Source organism: Somniosus microcephalus, chromosome 2 (genome assembly GCF_052327205.1).
Source record: "Somniosus microcephalus isolate GS21.2 chromosome 2, FLI_Smic_1.0, whole genome shotgun sequence".
Lineage (NCBI taxonomy): Eukaryota > Metazoa > Chordata > Chondrichthyes > Squaliformes > Somniosidae > Somniosus > Somniosus microcephalus.
Genome location: NC_140988.1, coordinates 368,024,104 through 368,043,910, shown reverse-complemented (window position 1 = coordinate 368,043,910; position 19,807 = coordinate 368,024,104). Strand labels below are relative to the sequence as shown.

The 19,807-nt window shown below is 49.1% G+C and overlaps 1 protein-coding gene across 1 annotated transcript; it reads left to right on the top strand.

The window, feature by feature from the left end:
* Nucleotides 1-6,849: 6,849 nt before the first annotated feature.
* Nucleotides 6,850-19,582, top strand: LOC147123752 (uncharacterized). Its single transcript, XM_085975673.1, has 2 exons — nt 6,850-7,816; nt 16,336-19,582. Exon 2 carries the CDS (start codon nt 16,354-16,356, stop codon nt 17,878-17,880), a length of 1,527 nt encoding a protein of 508 aa, XP_085831799.1. The 5' UTR covers nt 6,850-7,816; nt 16,336-16,353; the 3' UTR covers nt 17,881-19,582.
* Nucleotides 19,583-19,807: the final 225 nt, after the last annotated feature.

Sequence of the window (19,807 nt, the reverse complement as noted above, 5' to 3'; positions counted from 1 at the left end):
TTATAAGTGGCAAGTAACATTTGTGCCACACAAGTGCCAGGCAATGACTATCACCAACAAGCGAAAGTCTAACCACCACCCCTTGACATTCAATGGCGTTACCATTGCCGAATCCTCCACCATCAACATCCTGGGTGTCACCATTGACCAGAAACTTAACTGGACCAGCCACATGAATACTGTAGCCACAAGAGCAGGTCAGAGGCTGGGTATTCTGTGGCAAGTGTCTCACCTGATATCCCAAAGCCTTTCCACCATCTACAGGGTACAAGTCAGGAGTGTGATGGAATACTTTCCACTTGCCTGGATGAGTGCAGCTCCAACAACTCTCGGGAAGCTCAACACCATCCAGGACAAAGCAGCCTGCTTGATTGGCACCCCATCCACCACCTTAAACATTCACTCCCTCCATCAGCGATACACTGTGGCTACAGTGTGTACCATCTACAAGATGCATTGCAGCACCTCCCAAACCCGTGACCTCTACCATCTAGAAGGACATAAGAACATAAGAAATAGGAGCAGGAGTAGGCCAATCGGCCCCTCGAGCCTGCTCCGCCATTCAATAAGATCATGGCTGATCTGATCCTAACCGCCAATCCACTATCACAGAACCATCTCCTGAATCTAACAGAATTAGACACACGAAATAGCAGGATCAGGCTACACGGCCCCTGGGCCCGCTCCGCTACCCACAGGGCCATGACCGATCCGAACCTAGACTCATGTCCAAATTCCTGCCCGCTCCCCATAACCCTTAATTCCCTTTACTTCTAGGAAACTGTCTATTTCTGTTTTAAATTTATGTAATGATGTAGCTTCTACAGCTTTTTGGGGCAGCATATTCCATGGACCTACCACCCTATGAGTGAAGTAGATCCTCCTCATCTCAGTTTTGAAAGAGCAGCCCCTTATTCTAAGACTATGCCCCCTAGTTCTAGTTTCACCCATCATCGGGAACATCCTCCCCGCATCCACCCGATCCAACCCCTTCACAATCTTATATGTTTCAATAAGATCGCCTCTCATTCTTCTGAACTCCAATGAGTAGAGTCCCAATCTACTCAACCTCTCCTCATATGTCCATTCCCTCATCCCCGGGATTAACCGAGTGAACCTTCTTTGTACTGACTTGAGAGCAAGTATGTCCTTTCTTAAGTATGGACACCAAAACTGTATGCAGTATTCCAGGTGCGGTCTCACCAATACCTTGTACAACTGAAGCAATACCTCCCTATTTTTATATTCTATCCCCCTAGCAATGAAAGCCAACATTCCATTGGCCTTCTTAATCACTTGCTGCACCTGCATACTAACCTTTTGAGTTTCGTGCACCAGGACCCCCAGATCCCTTTTTACTTCAGTACTTTCCAGTTTCTTGCCATTAAGATAATAACTTGCTCTACGATTTTTCCTGCCAAAGTGCATAACCTCACACTTTCCAGTATTGTATTCCATCTGCCAAATCTCTGCCCACTTACTTAGCCTGTCTATGTCCCCTTGAAGGTTTTTTATGTCCTCCTCACTCACTACTTTCCCTCCCATCTTAGTATCATCTGCAAACTTTGATATGTTACACTCGGTCCCCTCCTCCAAATCGTTAATATAGATTGTAAAGAGTTGGGGACCCAGCACTGACCCCTGCGGAACACCACTAGTTACTGATTGCCAGTCTGAGAATGAACCATTTATCCCAACTCTCTGCCTTCTGTTAGATAGCCAATCCTCTATCCATGCCAGAATATTACCCCCAATCCCGTGATTTTTTATCTTAAGCAATAATCTTCTGTGTGGCACCTTGTCAAATGCCTTTTGGAAGTCTAAATACACTACGTCCACTGGTTCCCCTTTATCCACCCTATATGTTACTTCCTCAAAGAACTCCAGCAAATTTGTCAAACATGACTTCCCCTTCATAAAACCATGCGCATGGGAACCCCATCACCTCCAAGTTCCCCTCCAAGTTACACACCATCCTGATTTGGAAGTATATCGTCATTCCTTCATCGTCGCTGGGTCAAAATCCTGGAACTCCCTCCCAAACAGCACTGTGGGAGTACCTTCACCACACGGACTGCAGCGGTTCAAGAAGACGGCTCACCACCACCTTCTCTAGGGCAAGTAGGGATGGGCAATAAATGCTGGCCTTGCCAGCGACACCTACCTCCCCAGAACGAATTTTAAAAAATCTTTTGTGGGTCACCGTTACGGCGAATGGACTTCTGACTCTCCCGAGAGCACTAAAGACACCGGTCCCATTCTTTATTTAGCTGCCTTTGGGCTGCACCTGCGCATAACAGTTTATGCGTAGGTGCACATTTGCTGAGGCCACGCATTTAGGTGTTTAGTCTATTTCTAATCTTTCGGCCTCCACCTCTGTTCTACAAGCTTTGTTTTGTGTACTGTAAATGCGTAGGCCGAGTGGCCTTGCAGGACTTCACTTTTCTGACTGTCTTAGCAGTCTCTCAATGCTATCTTTTGCTGTGGTATGTGGTGTCTTAGCAACTGCCCCCTTATCTCGGTGCCTGATTTTCGTGGCTCAGCTCAGTTTGTTCACACAGGAACAATTCGCTCTGCAGCTAAAATGCTAAAGCAAAGGCCGGCAGGGATACTTTGATCATGTAAACCACTTTAAAATATCTCAACAGGAGGGAATTCCCCAAAGCAGAGCCAAGACTGCTGGAGGCGTTTCACTAATGTTGGAAGGGGAAAGGAGCCCAGCGTTGCAGAGTAGCGGATGGTGGGCGTGCGCTGGGAGGGGATTGGAGGAGATGTGGTACCAACTAAGGTGACTTTTTTATTTTTGGATATTCCCGTCGAAGAATAACAATACAGTACACGAGAAGTCATTGGACTGCAAATGCTACAAAGTGCTTACTCCCATCGGGGGTGTTCAGTATGCAAGTACCATTCAGATCAGTGTTCAAATTTGCAGATGATAAAATAGGAGGCATAGTAAATAATGGTGAGGACCAAAGCAAGGGGATATTGATAAGTTGGTGGAATGGGCTAGAAAGGTAACTGATGGAATCCAATGTCAGTAAATGTGAGGTGGTAAATTTTAGATACAGAAATGTAATCGGATACTTTGGGTGAAAGCTGTTGTGGAAGTGGCGGGGGGTTTGGGCTCACAAGACATCAAAAGCAGCACATCCAGTGGATGAGGCCATAAAAAAGCGAATGGAAGTATTGTATTATAGTGAGGGGTACAGCATATAAAAATCAAGATATAATGGTGAATCTATATGAAATCTTAGTCAGACTACCATAATATAGACTAGTCATAGAGTTATACAGCACAGAAAGAGGCCCTTCGGCCCATCGTGTCTGTGCCGGCCATCAAGCCCTGTCTAATCTAATCCCATTTTCCAGCACTTGGTCCGTAGCCTTGTATGCTATGGTGTTTCAAGTGCTCATCTAAATGCTTCTTGAATGTTGTGAGGGTTCCTGCCTCTACCACCCTTTCAGGCAGTGAGTTCCAGATTCCAACCACCCTCTGGGTGAAAAAGTTTTTCCTCAAATCCCCTCTAAACCTCCTGCCCCTTAACTTGAAACTATGCCCCCTGGTTATTGACCCCTCTACTAAGAGGAAAAGTTCCTTTCTATCTACCCTGTCTATGCCCCTCATAATTTTGTACACCTCAATCAGGTCCCCCCTCAGCCTTCTCTGCTCCAAGGAAAACAACCCCAGCCTGTCCAGTCTCTCTTCATAGCGGAAATGCTCCAGCCCAGGTAACATCCTGGTGAAATAACAACAGAAAATGCTGGAAAAACTCAGCAGGCCAGGCAACATCAGTGGAGAGAAATTAGAGTCAACGTTTCGGGTCTAACCCTTTTTCAAAACTGGAAAGGAAATTAAATAGATCGAAAGGCAGGGCTGGGAGAGAACAAAAGAAGTGAAGAGACATGAAGAGGTATTCAAAACCAGACGAGATGGTGATAGGACTAGTGGAGACAAAAGACGGCTCGAGATTAGGTGTGAAATGTTCTGGCAGAATGAGAGACAGCTGCCATGTGGTGAACATCCTGGTGAATCTCCTCTGCACCCTCTCCGATGCAATCACATCCTTCCTATAGTGTGGTGACCAGAACTGCACACAGTATTCCAGCTGTGGCCTAACTAGCGTTTTGTACAGCTCCATCATAACCTCCCTGCTCTTGCCTTCATTAGCCGAGGCATAGGATATAAGTATCCCATATGCCTTCTGAAACCACCTGTCCTGCTGCCTTCAGGGATCTATGTACATGCACACCAAGGTCCGTCTGATCCTCTGTCCTTCCTAGGGTCCTACCATTCATTGTGTATTCCCTTGCCTTGTTAGTCCTCCCAAAATGCATCACCTCACACTTTTCAGGGTTAAATTCCATTTGCCACTGTTCTGCCCATCTGACCATCCCATCAATATTGTCCTGCAGCCTGAGGCTTCCCTCCTCGCTATTTACCACGCCACCAATTTTCGTGTCATCTACGAACTTACTGATCATACCTCCTACATTCATATCTAAATCATTAATGTACATTACATTACAAACAGCAAGGGACCCAGCACCGATCCCTGCGGTACACCACTGGACACAAGCTTCCAGTCACAAAAACAACCTTTGACCATCACCCTCTGCCTCCTGCCACTAAGCCAGTTTTGGATCCAATGGGCTCTTACCTTCTTGACCAGTCTCTCATACAGGACTTTGTCCAAAGCATTACTGAAGTCCATGTAGACTACATCAACTGCACTACCCTCATCCACACACCTAGTCACCCCCTCAAAGTTCAATCAAATTGATTAGACATGATCTCCCCCTGACAATGCCATGCTGACTATCCTTGATTAATCCTTGCCTCTCCAAGTGGAGACTAATTCTGTCCCTCAGAATTTTTTCCAATAATTTCCCTACCACTGATGTTAGGCTCACTGGCCTGTAATTCCCTGGTTTATCCTTAATAATGGTACTATGTTAGCTGTCCTCCAGTCCTCTGGCACCTCCCCTGTGGCCAGAGAGTTTCTTAAAATTTGTGTCAGAGCCCCTGCAATCACCTCCCTTGCCTCACACAGCAGCCTGGGTTACATCTCGTCTGGGCCTGGGGATTTATCCACTTTTAAGCCCGCTAAAACCACTAGTACCTCCTCCCTCTCAATGCTAATTTGTTCAAGTATATCACAATCCCCCTGCCTGATTTCTATGCCTACATCGTCCTTTTCCATAGTGAACACAGATGCAAATTATTCATTTAAAACCTCACCTACATCTTCCGGCTCTACACACAGATTGCCACTTTGTTCCCTAATGGACCCTACTTTTTCCTTGGTTATTCTCTTGCCCTTAATATACTTTTAAAACACCTTGGGATTTTCATTTATTTTGCCCACCAGTGTTTTTTCATGCCCCCTCTTTGCTCTCCTAATTTCTTTTTTAAATACCCCCCTACACTTTCTATACTCCTCTAGGGCTTCCACTATTTTTAGTCCTTTGTATCTGCCAAAAGCCTTCTGTTTTTTCCTAATCCATTCTTGTATATCCCTTGGCATCCAGGGTTCCCTGGACGTGTTGGCCCCACCCTTGACCTTTACGGGAACATGTTGGCGCTGTACTCTCTCTATTTCCTTTCTGAATGACTCCCACTGCTCTGATGTGGATTTTCCTACAAGTAGCTGATCCCAGTCACTTTGGCCAGATCCTGCCTTATCATAGAATGCACAGCACAGAAACAGGCCATTCGGCCCAACTGGTCCATGCTGGTTTTTGTGCTCCACACCAGCCTCCTCCCACCCCCTCTTCATCTCACCCTATTAACATAACCTTCCTTTCTCCCCCATGTGTTTATCTAGCTTCCCCTTAAATGGAGTACTGTGTTCAGCTTTGGGCTCCGCATTATAGGAAGGATGTTGAGGTTAAGATTACTTTGCAGATTCACGAGGGTGGTGCCTGCTATAAGGAGATACAGGAAACTCTCTTTTTACCGACACCTAAATAACTGGAAATCTCTCTTAACCGGCAAAATTCAGGACTAGGTTCAGGTAAGTTTTACTTCATATTAGTGGCCGTGTAACCGGGGTTCCTGGATCTGTGGCCGTGTAACCGGGGTTCCTGCACTTGTTGTCATGCAACAGGGATGCCTGGATCTGTGGCCGTGTAACCGGGGTTCCTGCACCTGTTGCCATGCAACAGGGATGCCTGAATCTGTGGCCGTGTACGGGGCTCTCGTACCTTTTAAAATACTTCTCTGTAATCCGAACTTTTTGATCAACCGGCACCACGCCGGTCCCGTCGGTGCCGGATAAAAAAGAGTTTCCTGTACAAAGGAAGTCTGGAAAAGATTTTGTTTTAGAACAGAGGAGATTAGGGCACGGTTTGCAGCGGTGTTTAAAATTCTGACAGGATAGATAGAAACAGATGGTGGGGGGGGGGAGTGGAAATTGATCCTCACCGCGCCCTGGTTTTTTTTGGGGTGAAAACTTTGCGTTATATCACAAACAGCCAAGCCACTCTTTTTTATTTTATTCATTCCTGGGATGTAGGCGTCGCTGGCAAGGCCAGCATTTACTGCCCATCCCTAATTGCCCTTGAGAAGGTGGTGGTGAGCCGCCGCCTTGAACCGCTCTTTGTGGCAGTTTGGCACAACTGGGAGGCTTGCTAGGCCATTTCAGAGGGTAGTTATAAGAGTCAAACACATTGCTGTGGGTCTGGAGTCACATATAAGCTAGACCAGGTAAAGACGGCAAATTTCCTTCACCTAAAGAACATTAGTGAACGAGGTGGGTTTTTACGAAAATCCAGTAGTTTCATGGTCACCATCACTGATACTAGCTTTTTATTCCAGATTTATTGAATGAACTGAATTTAAATTCCCCAGCTGCCGTGGCGGGATTTGAACCCGTATCTCTGGGTCATTAGTCTAGGCCTCTGGATTGCTGGCCTAGTAACATGACCACTATGCCACCATTCCCGGAAATCCTGCTCTAAGGAAATACAAAGGAAGTCTTGAAATGCTACCACCCATTTTAAATCCCTGTTGAGTTCCGCCCAGTATATATTTGTCTGACTTTTTTCATCTGTATTGAAGTAGGGGTCCAGCACAGTCCAGTTGCCAACAAACATCTGTCTCACAAGATCAGCCCTAACTCTGATAAATAGCCATTTGTTATTGGAAGTCATGTAGGGTTCAGGTATTCAGCAAGTGCAAAAAATGCATTTAAGGTGAAGCTTGGAGTTAGTTCTACGGCACAGTCCTACTAGATAAGGCAGCCTGTTGTTCATCCAGTCCAGGTCTTTGCTGGCCAGAGGCGTAAATCAACTTTGACTACCCGGGTTTACCTATCCAAGACACTTAAATTTGTTTTTTTTTATAAATCTATGTAATTCTGTTTGTTTATTCCGGGACTGATTTAAAGGTTGTGTTTTTCCTCCATGTCGTCTCCCTCTTCTTTTAATTGAGAGATCTGGGTAATAGGACGCGGTCCGTACATCGTGATCCTTTGTGAACTAGGATGTGGGCGACTTGGCTGGTTGAGGTGACTTCTGGGAAAGTGATGGTTTGTTGAAAATCCAAATGTCACTTTGTATTTCCTCTTTAGGTTAAAAAGACATTAATTGTGAAATGTGAAAGTGCTTCTAGTTTACCAGAATTTTTTTTAGGAAGCATCTTTCCTGTGGGAGTTCACCACTTTGCTGTGCTCATGTCCTAGGGGACACCACTGATTTCGTCAGCCTTCGCTGCTGGGCTTACCCTTGGTCCCTCAGAAGCCATCGCTGGAATCTTCTTGGACCTTGAAAGAAGTCTGCAACTAGTCACTACTGCGGGATAAGCAAATCAAAGGTATTTCCAGAGTATTGCACTTTCTGACACTTGATGTTTTACCTGTGGTCACACACACCACCTGTACATTGGCTGGGGTAGCCCTGTTAATTTATGAATGGGGCAGCATTTTAGATAGAAAGAAAAAATCATGCATTTATATAGCGCCTTTCATGTCCACAGAATGCCTTAAAGCAGCTCACTGCCAATTAAGTATTTTTTTTTTTAGCAGTGCAGTCACTGTTGAAATGCAGGCAAACACAGGAACAAAATTGTGCACAGCAAGGTCCCACAAAAAATGATGAGATAAACGACTAAGTTCATCTGTTTTGGTGGAGGGATAAATGTTGGACAGGACACCAGGGGAACTCTCCTGCTCTTCTCCAATAATTGCCATGGGATCTTTTACATCCACCTGAGAGGGTGGAACACATAGCTCCTCATCCTTCTTTTCAAATCCCTCCATGGCCTCGCCCCTCCCTATCTCTGTAACCTCCAGCCCTACAACCCTCTGAGGTATCTGCGCCCCTCCAATTCTGGCCTCTTGAGCATTCCTGATTTTAATCGCTCCACGTCTTCAGCTCCCAAGGCCCTAAGCTCTGGAATTCCCTGCCTAAAATTCCACTTCTCTACCTCGCATTCCTCCTTTAAGACAATCATTAAAACCTACCTCTTTGACCGAGCTTTTGGTCATCTGCCCTAATTATAGAATCATAGTTTACGGCACAGAAGGAGGCCATTCGGCCCATCATGTGTGCCGACCGAAAAAGAGCTCTCCAGCCTAATCCCACTTTCCAGTTCTTGGTCCGTAGCCTTGTAGGGCACGGCACTTCAAGTGCACATCCAAGTACTTTTTAAATGCGATGATGGTTTCTGCCTTTCAGGCAGTGAGTTCCAAACCCCCACCACCCTCTGGGTGAAAAACGTTCTCCTCAACTCCCCTCTAACTCTTCTACCAATTACTTTGGGCTGGACTTTACCAGCCTCGGTGGGACCGTGGCGGGCAATGTCGGTGGCGGGTCCTGGCCTCGCTGCTGGCTCCAGCCCGCCCAGCGCCTTTCCCGGCCAATTGAAGGAAGCAGGTCTGATGACATCATTTGATGACGCGTCATCAGCCACTTTCCTTAAAGGGACCATGTCCACATTCATTTTGACATTTGTGCTGTCAGTGTTCCACAGCATTGAGGTGCTGCAAACACTGACAAGCACTGCACAGAGGTGCACGGCTGCACCCAGGCTCTCCTATGACTCCCTCCATATACTTATGGAGGGAGGCACGGCACACAGGGAGGTTCTCTTCCCTTCCCATGGTCGTAAGAGACCTCCCCAGGAGACCAACGCAGCCTGGTTGCACATTGCGCCACTGCAGTCAGGCGGACCAGGCTGCAGTGGCGCAAACCTTTCAATGATCTCAGTTGATCACGAAATGTTACTGCAAAGCCACACCCTTCACATCCCCAGCACTCTGCCTTCCCTACCCTACTCCTGCACATCCTTACTGAAGAGATCGCAAAAGTCTCTGTTTGAAGAATGGACTCAGTCGAGAATATTTTTGTGGAATTTATGGGATTTTCTGAGGGCATTTTCCCTGTGGTGGGATTGTCCTGTGAAAATGCGTGGGGAACTGGTTTGTTAAAACTCCAGAGAACGCATGGCAGTTGGCTGTGACAAAAGAACTGTCAGTCATCCAGAATGTATGGGTTCGCCCGACAGTCCTGGAAAAAGGAAGGGGGCCATTGAACTTGATTAAAAGGCCACTCTAATATGCAAAAGCACTTCTCACCTCCATCTCAGAAGAGAAGCAGAACAATGAACCCACTGGCCTCAGCCAGCCGAAAAGGAGCCAGTTTTTTTCCCAACGCAAAGACCGAAGGATATGTCCCAGACTTAGGGCCGTTAATCCAATACTCATAGGTCCGAGGATGACCCATCACTGATCACCGGAGTGCTTAGAAACAAAAAGATTTTAAAGATTGGCGGGAAAAGATAGGGGTAGCCAGACTCCAATAAAAGATAGATTCTCTCTCTCTCTCGCGCTCCCGCTCCAACAAGATCGAACTAACAAGAAGTACCAGAGAAGCCGCCGAGCGGAGCGATCGAAACCGACCGCGTGTGGGGGTAAGCACAGTCTCGAGTGTCCCAAGCCGGCAACCCGTGAGCTGTAAGGGCTCTGAGTTTTCTCAGAAGTGAAGTTTTGGGCTATTCCGAGGGTGGGAGCTTCATTTGGTTCAGCCAGGCGAAGGGGTTTATGCGACTGGGTAATTCGTTGGTAGGGGTGGAATTAGAGTCCACCATAGCAACAAGGGAATTACTGCTTGTTATAGTCCCCAGTTGTGTACTGTATGTATGTTGTTTGTAACCTGGATTTTATTCTCCACAGGGACAGTGATTTTGTTTAGTAGTGCATGTTTTAGCCAGTGTATGTTAGACCAAATAAATATAAGTTTGATTTTTGACCGAAGCATTCCTGTCCGTGACTTATTCCATTTACACTCTGAATAATAATTCCCGGGTATAGAACATTCGTATGGCAGGGGCAATTCGAACCGTCCGTCTAGCAATTGGGCTAGGGTCAAAAACCGCTTACATCTCTTGGTGACCGCGGCAGGACCTGGGTTAAAGGAGTGTAAATCAGTCATGGACAGCGCTTCTGGCGAAAGGTCCCAAATGGAGGAAAGGATTTCTTCATATGTGTTTAAGAAGGTTAACGTCACTAAGAAGTGGGTGCTGGGCTTGTTGCGTGCTGTGCGTCCGGTGGACGCAGCGGCAGAATGGACGGAGGGCAAGGAGCATAGGCGCAGCATTGAAAAGGCGATATGGCTCGTCTGTCTACAAAGACAAGTGCATCTGCTAGATAAGCAGGTTGCTAAGTTAGAGGCAGAGCTCAGGGAGTCCGAGGCACAGTCAGACGCAAGGGCTGTAGTAGGGAGCAGGTTATGCACGGAGCTAAGGGATGAGAAGCAGGGAAGAATAAGCCAGGAGGAAACCTTCCGTAACCATAAGGAGTTCCTGCAATGCCAGGTAACTGAGGCAAAGGGGAACGAGAGAGTGGCTAGGGAGGAGAACGCTCGCTTGTTGAATGATGTTGTATCCGTGTGTTAATAGAGACACGGAAGGCAGGAGTTGGTTTCACAGGTGTTTACTGAACAAAGTCTGGAGGTGAACTAACAGATACAAGACAATATACAGGCTTATATAGCCCGAGTGGCCATTACCGGCATTACAGTACACAGGGGGCTCTTAAAGGCACATACACCACAAATGAGGTAAAGGTGCTGGGAGCGCAGTTGAAGGATATTCAGGTGGCATACAGAGTCGCCAGCACTGGAGGGTTTGATAAGGGTAATCATGGTCCTTGCCAGGAGCAGATCTGGAATTTGACCAATGCTCTATCTAAGGCCAAAGGGATGGTCTGCTTGGTAGCTCCGGGAGTGGTCTGGGTAGATGAGGAAGAGCAGGAGGGAGATAAGGAGGACTATGAGGCAGAGGAGGACGCTCGACCACCGCCCAAAGTGCCGGGACCAGGACCCATGTGTCCTGTCCAGCAGCGGAAATACGGTGCGCCCGTAGATGGTCAAGAGCAAGGAGCACTGCAGAGTGACTTCGTGGTCCCGTATACGACCCCCCAGCTGCAGGCAATGGTCTCTAACCTGACCAAACTGACCAGCATAGGGGACCCATCTGTCCATTTTACGGATGTGGAGTAGGTGGGGGGGGATCAATAATTGTAACGAAGCTGAGACAGCCAAATTACTTTTATTTTCACTGGATAGTAGGTTGTACCAGTCGCTCTCAGCGGGTAGCAAGAGGGGACAGGGTACATTAGAGGGGATAAAGGATGACATCCTAGAGGCTATGGGCCTAAATGATGGAAGTCCCTTCTCCCGAGTGGAAAGGACACTGCAGTCAGCTGGGGACGCACCGCAGGCTTTTGCGGACAGGCTTTGGCCTGTCTACCGGAGTGCCTGTGCGGGGATGCCTGACCGGGTGCAGCTGCAGGGGGAGCCTAGGGCTCATTGGCTGAGGACCCTGGTGGCGAACAGCCTGCCCAGGATCAAGGCCAAAGCAGAGGGGTGGTTCGATTCCAGGGATCCCCAGACCACAGAAGAGAGTGTGATCCGGCAGTTAACTCTCTCTTTCAAGAATGGTAGGGGTGAGGATGACAAACCAAAGGGCAGAGTACACGAGTTAAAGCCTAGTGGAGGCAACGTTAGAAGAGAGTGGCGCCAGGAAGGGGGTAGCTCAGAGAGGAAGCAGGGTTGTTATAGGTGCGGGAGTAAAGGGCACTGGAGGAAAGACTGCCCAGTCTCTGACAAAAGGAGCAGGAAAGGGGATCCTCCAGCGCCAGTGCAGAAAGCCGCAGCTGTGGCAGGAAGCAGCACTGATCCGTTCGCGGTATTAGTGGCTGCTCTCCGCGCAGTCTTTCCAGCAGGGTAGGGTGGACACGGCAGCGGGCAGCGTACTCCCATCCGCCCTGAACAATCCCGACCCATGACTAGGGGCTTCTCAGCCCGTTTACCTGTGCCCACTAAGTTATGATGCTTGGAAGAGACCGTGCATGAAAATGGGGGTGGAGAAGGTACAAGGGACCTATCTGCTGGACACTGGAGCTTCAAGCACCATTGTCTATGCGGATAACCCGACCACATCACCTCTATCGAGCGGGGTCCCACATAACTTAGTAGGGTTCACCGGGAACGAACAGGCTGGGTCTTTCTCCATCCCACCAGCCATCGATCTGGGTACACTCCATACGGAGTGGAAATGTGTCCTGATGCGGTGGGAGCGGGAGGGAACAGGCATTTTGGGGGCAGACTTCATACTGGCCCACAAGATATTGGTGGATTTCTGGAATCACTGTCTTTGGGGGGTAGTATGCACGGGAAAGGAGAAGGAGGTGGTAGTTATACTAGGGAAACAAGGCAAGGGAACCGTGTGTACGATGAAGCCCAAGGGTAGTTATGACCTTGAACTTTTGGTCACTTCTACCCTGGCGGAGTACATAGCGGATGAGCAAGCCAACCTCGCTGCATTCGCTACACACAAGCACGACTGTGGGTGGGTAATAGGGGTGGAGGTCAGAGTAGAAGGAGACCCCATGGCCCGACCACCGAAACAGTACAACTTCCCCAGAGAGGCAGAGGCGGATTTAGAGATGGCAGTGGGATCACTGGTTGAGCAGGGTGTGTTGAGACCCATAGCGACCCATGTGAACTCTCCGATTTGGCCGGTTAGGAAACCGGACAATTCGTGGAGAGCCACTGTGGACTATCGGGTTCTTAACAAGAACATCCCAACCTGTGCCCCCACCGTCGCAGCCGTAGCCGACCTGATCGGGAGTATCCCAGCATCCGCGAAAACATTCACGGTGCTGGACATTTCGAACGGATTCTGGTCTATCCCTCTCAAAAGGGAGGACCAGTATAAGTTCGCATTCACTGTCAAGGGTCAGCAGTACACATGGACCTGACTTCCCCAAGGGTTTCATAACAGTCCTTCTATTTTCCACCAATGTATGGCCAGCTGTTTAAAAGGGTTCAGCAGACCGCAGCGGCTTGTGCAGTACGTGGACGACCTGCTTTTGTTCTCTATTGAGGGGGAGGAGCATGGCCCCCTGCTGGCTGAGCTGCTGAGCCTGTTAAAGGGAGCTGGGTTCAAGGTTAATCCCAAGAAAGCACAGATCGGCCAGCAGGAAGTAAAATTCCTTGGGCTGACCGTGCGTGCTGGGGAGAGGGCCATCGATGAGGCGAGGAGGAAGGCGGTACAGGAGCTACCTGCCCCGACCACGGTAACGGGGGTAAGATCCTTCCTGGGACTCACAAGGCACTGCAGGGATTTCATAGAGAACTATGCCACTACGACAGCTCCTCTACTCCGGTTCCTCCACAAGGGAGTGGGATGAGGATTGCATGGCAGCTTTTAGTCGTCTGAAGAGAGATCTGCAGACCGCACCGGCTTTAGGAGAGATTGATGGGGGAAAGGAGTTCTTTTTGGAGGTAGCTGCCACAGGGGACAGTTTGAGTGCAGTGCTGCTCCAGGAGCGGCATGGCAAGCTGAGGCCTGTGGTATACTCAGCAAGAATCCTCACGGGTGTAGAGAGGGGGTACTCCAATTGTAAGAGGCACCTGCTTGTCACACATTGGGCCGTGAGGAGATCACAAATCTTCACGGGGGCGTCACCGATAACTCTCTTAACCCATCATACGCCCACTCAGATGCTTCTGGATGGGAGGATAAAGGACGGCACGGCGAGCAGTGCACGCATTGCTCGCTGGACTTTATTGCTCTCTCAGATGAATTTAAGTGTGAAAGGCCTCTGTGAGCCCAAGCTCGCCGCAACTTTGATCTACCCAGGGGTGGCCCACAAATGTTCTGTTGAAGCAGTATGGGACGTAGACATAGGGTTTCGGGCTGGGATCCATCCCACGGGCAGCGAGCTCTATGTAGACGGGTCCAGTACAGTGGTGGCCGGGGAGTGACTCACTGGATGCCGGATTTTTGACCCAAAGGCAGGCATTGCCAAGGCCATTAAACTCCCGAGCACCATGAGCGCCCAGCACACTGAACTGTCGGCGGTGGTGTACGTGGTTACCCACCACGAAGAGTTCCCTACACCCTACACGATTTGCTCGGACAGCATGTTCACTTCGTGTACAGAATATTTAGTCATTTTGTCTCGTCGTGGGTTCACATCTGCAGACGGGAAACCCCTAGCAACCAAGCCATTGTTGCGACAGATCCTAACATCGATAGGAACCCAGGGGGATTTCTATATCCACAAAGTCAAGGCCCATTCTAAGACAGAACACCGCACGGTGTTCTATCAGCAGGCCGACGTGCTGGCCAAAGAGGGTGCTCGAACGGGCACGTTTTGGGATCCATATTGGTCGAGTCTGGTAGCAGCGATCAGAGACAGAGGTGGGACCCAAGGGAGTGAAGGGGTAGCATTGGCCCCGGACCTAAAGATAGTCCAGGCATGGGATCCCGCCCTAAAGACTGTTCTGGAGATGCTGGCTAAGGGAGATAAGGTAGAGGGTCCATACGGAGTGGCAGGTATTACGGTAAAGGAAGGGATGGTTTTCAGAGGGGAACAGTGGGTAGTTCCGCAGCAGCACCGGAGGGAATTCCTTCAGTTGGTCCAGGAGCGGGGCACCCCGGGCCGGAGACCACCTGGCAACGGATGGAACAGGCAGGGTGGTGGCCGCAACTGAGGGAGGACATTCGCAACTTCTGCGCGGATTGCTTGGTGTGTGCTGCAAACAACCCTGACCCCCAGAAAAGGAAGGTATCCATGGGACACAGTAGGAGAGTGGAGGGACCAGGGCAGTCCTTACAGGTCGATTATATCGGACCGCTGCCCACTGCTCAGGGGGGCTACAAGTACTGCCTGGTCCTGGTAGATGTGTTCTCTAAATGGGTAGAAGCCTTCCCATGCCGAACAGCCACAGCTTTGGGGACCGCAAGGATTCTAGTGAGAGAAGTGTTCTCTAGGTGGGGGCTACCACAGTATGTGAAGTCCGATCAGGGGAGTCACTTCACAGGGGCAGTCATGCAGGCGACTCTAAAGATGCTAGGTGTAGAGGGTAAATGGCACGTCGCACACAACCCGCAGTCATCGGGGATTGTGGAGCGAATTAATAGGACCATCAAGGAAAGTTTACGGAAGGAGACGGGAGACTCGCCTAGAAAATGGGCGGAGGTATTGCCGTTAGTTCTGATGGGGTCCGAGCCAGCCTGTCTAGAAGCACAGGGTATTCCCCGCATGAGCTCGTGACTGGCAGGGTCATGAGAACGCCCAGCCATGTACTGGCCCCGGTTCTCACGGAAGGTGAGAGAGGTGAACCGGGACAGGTTGGTTAAGAATTTGCTTGAGCATCTCAGACAGATCCATTGGCAGGCTGCCAGTAACATGGGGAAGCAACATCGTAGAAATCGTTTATTGCTTGAGCCTCAGAGGCACCACGAGTGGGAGGTCGGAGATCAAGTAATGGTTAGAAACTTCGCCAGGGTAGGGAATTTTGAACCGCTATACATGGGACCGTACAGTATCGTGGATAGAGCAAGTCCAATGGTATATGCGGTCAAAATGCCCCGACGCACTTAGTGGTTCCATATCAATCAGTGCAAGCTTTTTAATCCTGGGGAAAGAGCTGATAATAGGAGGAAACAGCAGGGAGTGGTGAGCTGCGCTACAGGTGTGGGTCTCCAGCCCCTAATCTGGGACTGTGAGGAGTCCACAGAGGGACCAGTCGTTCCGCCTGTGGGAGCAGGAGTGAGAAGAAGTGCCAGGATCCCACGGCCGAAGGTGCCGTGGACGCCTCCTTACACACCGGTGAACGAAGGAAGCCGGAGTCGTAAGAGGCCCAGGGTCGAGGAGACCTAGTGTGGCCACCCGGAGACGTGTGGCGCTGTACATAACTTCTTTCTCTCCTGTCTGTTGCCTTAGCTTGTCTGTATAGTTTGGATTTTAATCATGTGTAGCTGCGTCTGGAAAGGTGAGGCATCACCCAAGGACAACGTTGCATTCTTTGTGTTTTCAGGGAACGCCTAAGAACAAGATGAAGTCAACTATGGTAGTCCTGATCATCATGATTGAAGCCAGCACGCGTCACAGGGGCGACACCGAGGAATCAGTTGTCTTCGGCTGCACTGGGGGAGACGGACTGACCATGACCACTGGAGGTGGCTCGAAGGATGGGGCGAGCATCTATCTCCACGAGGGAAGATGGCCTGGATGGCTGGGGTCGAATTCCACCCGGTATTCCAGCCATGACGAGTTCACCTATGGTGAAACGTCCATCTCATGCCCGAGAATAGGGGTTACCACCTCCCGGGTTAGGGTAACAGAGGGTAAACAGGTGTGCCTTAGCTGTAGGGGACACATTCCACTGGGAAGGTGGTGGTGGCTCAGGAAACTGAGCGCGGATACAGGGGACCAGACAGCTGACTGGGAAAGACTAAGTAATGATACGTACTGGACGATCACGGGTTCTCAGGGAGGAGTGAATGTGTGTTGGGATAAGTGGTGGGAATCCGAGGAAGGGACTTATGTGTGTATGTGGGGGTCGGAAAAGATCTGCCCAGCAGGTGTATCGATCGCGTTTAGCAGGCGATGGCAGGACGCCGGGGATGGGATCGGTTGGGATCAGAGTGTGGACTCCTGTGTAATCCCAAAACCCCCGAACATCAACAACGCCACAGAGCTCATCTCATACACCAGGAAGCCCCCGCCCAGAGCCCCGACGGTACAGACGACTGTAGATGGGTGTCTCACCACCACCAGGGGTCCAGGGAATGGGTTGGTGATGATCCCTACTGAAAAAGTGTTGTTTCAGAACGTGCACTACGCTGTGGCATCCTTGATCCTGAACCTGACTGAAGTCCATCTGCCTGTGTGGTGTCCAAGGAAGACGGAGAAGCTTTATGAAGCTCTGTTAAAAGCGATGTTTCAGGAAATTTGTGAACTGGACTATGGAAATGTAGAGAAAGAACAGCTTTATAATCTGAATGTTGGGGATAGTGTGGGGTCCGGGAGGCAGAGAAGAGGGACCTGGAATGATGTAGCTACAGCGTTCAGTACAGGAACGGGTATTATTAATAGTATGGATGACGCACAACTCCAGATGCAGATCACTGGGTTAAAGAACCAACTGCGTAAGATTCTAGGGGAAGAGAATACAGTGGTGGGTTCAGAGCTTCATGAGGACCAGGCAATGACCGTTCATTTAAAGGAGGTCATTGCGGAGCTGGAGAGGCACGCTAAAACTGTCAATGATTTGATACGGGAGGACAGGAACGCCTCGGAGCAGGCTGCACGGAATGAGGTGTGTGTGTTGTATGGAGCATGGTTGCTGGGCGAGGGCCGCAGTAACCTGGAGGACCTGAGGCAAGGTCGCGTCCCTTCATGGTTAAGCAACAAGCATCTCACCGCGCTGCACCCGTATAGCAATTTGTTGAGCCCGTGCCAGCTTCGCTTAGCCTCTGAAGCCTACCCTGTCCCTGTAGATTGCGGGCGGTCCAACCATACTGTGTGGAGCATTTCGGGTACCCGATTCCTTTTCTGCCGGAACACCTCGCTGAGTTAATAAAGACCGTTGAGCTCTCCCAGAAACATTTTTACACTTTAGAGCAAAAGACAGTAGAAGTGGGGAAGGAGATCAATGGGATTGTCTCGCCACCATGGTGGGACATCGGTCTGAGTATAGAGATTCCTCCCTGGATCCGCATCTGTTCCCATGCATTAGTTATCATACAATTGTTGCCTGTAAGCTACTTGTTTTACACCAGCTGCAGGCAACGGAGCCAGATGCTCCGAGCGCGGTGGCAAGGAGAGTTAGATCGATCCAGAAAGGTGTAATTTGATTTGTGTTGATGATGGTTTCTCCCTGCCAAAACTTGTAATGTACCAAAGTTCTGTAAGCAAGTGTATTGTATTCTGGTTATAGTTTTACACTCTGTATTGTGCGATGTGCGCTGTTGCATTTTTGTAATGTGTTACCACCTGTCAATGCTGTACTGTGTGATGTGCACGGTGACTTTTTTGTAACGTCCTGTGAATCTTATTAATGTTCTGTATTTTGACTTGAAGTTTGTCGGTGGGAATTGGAACCCAGCCGTTTGAATGTGTTAAGAAACCGTTTTGCTGATGTTTTGACTCGGTAGAATGGAGCTATGACATGCAGTAAGGGGTGCAGTTCTGGGGTTTAAAACGTAAAATCAGGGAAACAGCTTCACTTGTGGGAGACTTTGGCCTTTGCTCTCTCATTGAGTGATGCTTTGTGGAAAGAGAAGCATCAAATGGGGGATTGAAGAGATCGCAAAGTCTCTGTTTGAAGAATGGACTCAGTCGAGAATATTTTTGTGGACTTTATGGGATTTTCTGAGGGCATTTTCCCTGTGGTGGGATCGCCCTGTGCAAATGCATGGGAGACTGGTTTGTTAAAACTCCAGAGAACGCATGGCAGTTGGCTGTGACAAAAGAACTGTCAGTCATCCAGAATGTATGGGTTCGCCCGACAGTCCTGGAAAAAGGAAGGGGGCCATTGAACTTGAACTTGATTAAAAGGCCACTCTAATATGCAAAAGCACTTCTCACCTCCATCTCAGAAGAGAAGCAGAACAATGAACCCACTGGCCTCAGCCAGCCAAAAAGGAGCCAGTTTTTTCCCAACACAAAGACCGAAAGATATGTCCCAGACTTAGGGCCATTAATCCAATACTCATAGGTCCAAGGATGACCCATCACTGATTAAGTACCGGAGTGCTTAGAAACAAAAGGATTTTAAAGATTGGCGGGAAAAGATAGGGGTAGCCAGACTCCTATAAAAGATAGATTCTTTTCCACCATTCTCTCTCTCTCTCGCGCTCCCGCTCCAACAAGATAGAACTAACAAGAAGTACCAGAGAAGCCGCCGAGCGGAGTGATCGAAACCGACCACGTGTGGGGGTAAGCACAGTCTCGAGTGTCCCAAGCCGGTAACCCGTGAGCTGTAAGGGCTCAGAGTTTTCTCAGAAGTGAAGTTTTTGGGCTATTCCGAGGGTGGGAGCTTCGTTTGGTTCAGCCAGGCGAAGGGGTTTATGCGACTGGGTAATTCGTTGGTAGGGGTGGAATTAGAGTCTACCATAGCAACAAGGGAATCACTGCTTGTTATAGTTCCCAGTTTTGTACTGTATGTATGTTTGTAACCTGGATTTTATTCTCCACAGGGATTGTGATTTTGTTTAGTAGTGCATGTTTTAGCCAGTGTATGTTAGACCAAATAAATATAAGCTTGATTTTTCACCGAAGCATTCCTGTCCGTGACTTATTCCATTTACGCTCTGAATAATAATTCCCGGGTATAGAACATTCGTAAGGTAGGGGCGATTCGAACCGTCTGTCTAGCAATTGGGCTAGGATCAAAAACCGCTTACACTACTCACACCAACTTACCTTGCGCCTCCACCCATCCCTCTCTATCTACATTATCACTTCCCATCTCACTAGCCACCCCTCACACTCGCCCCTCATCC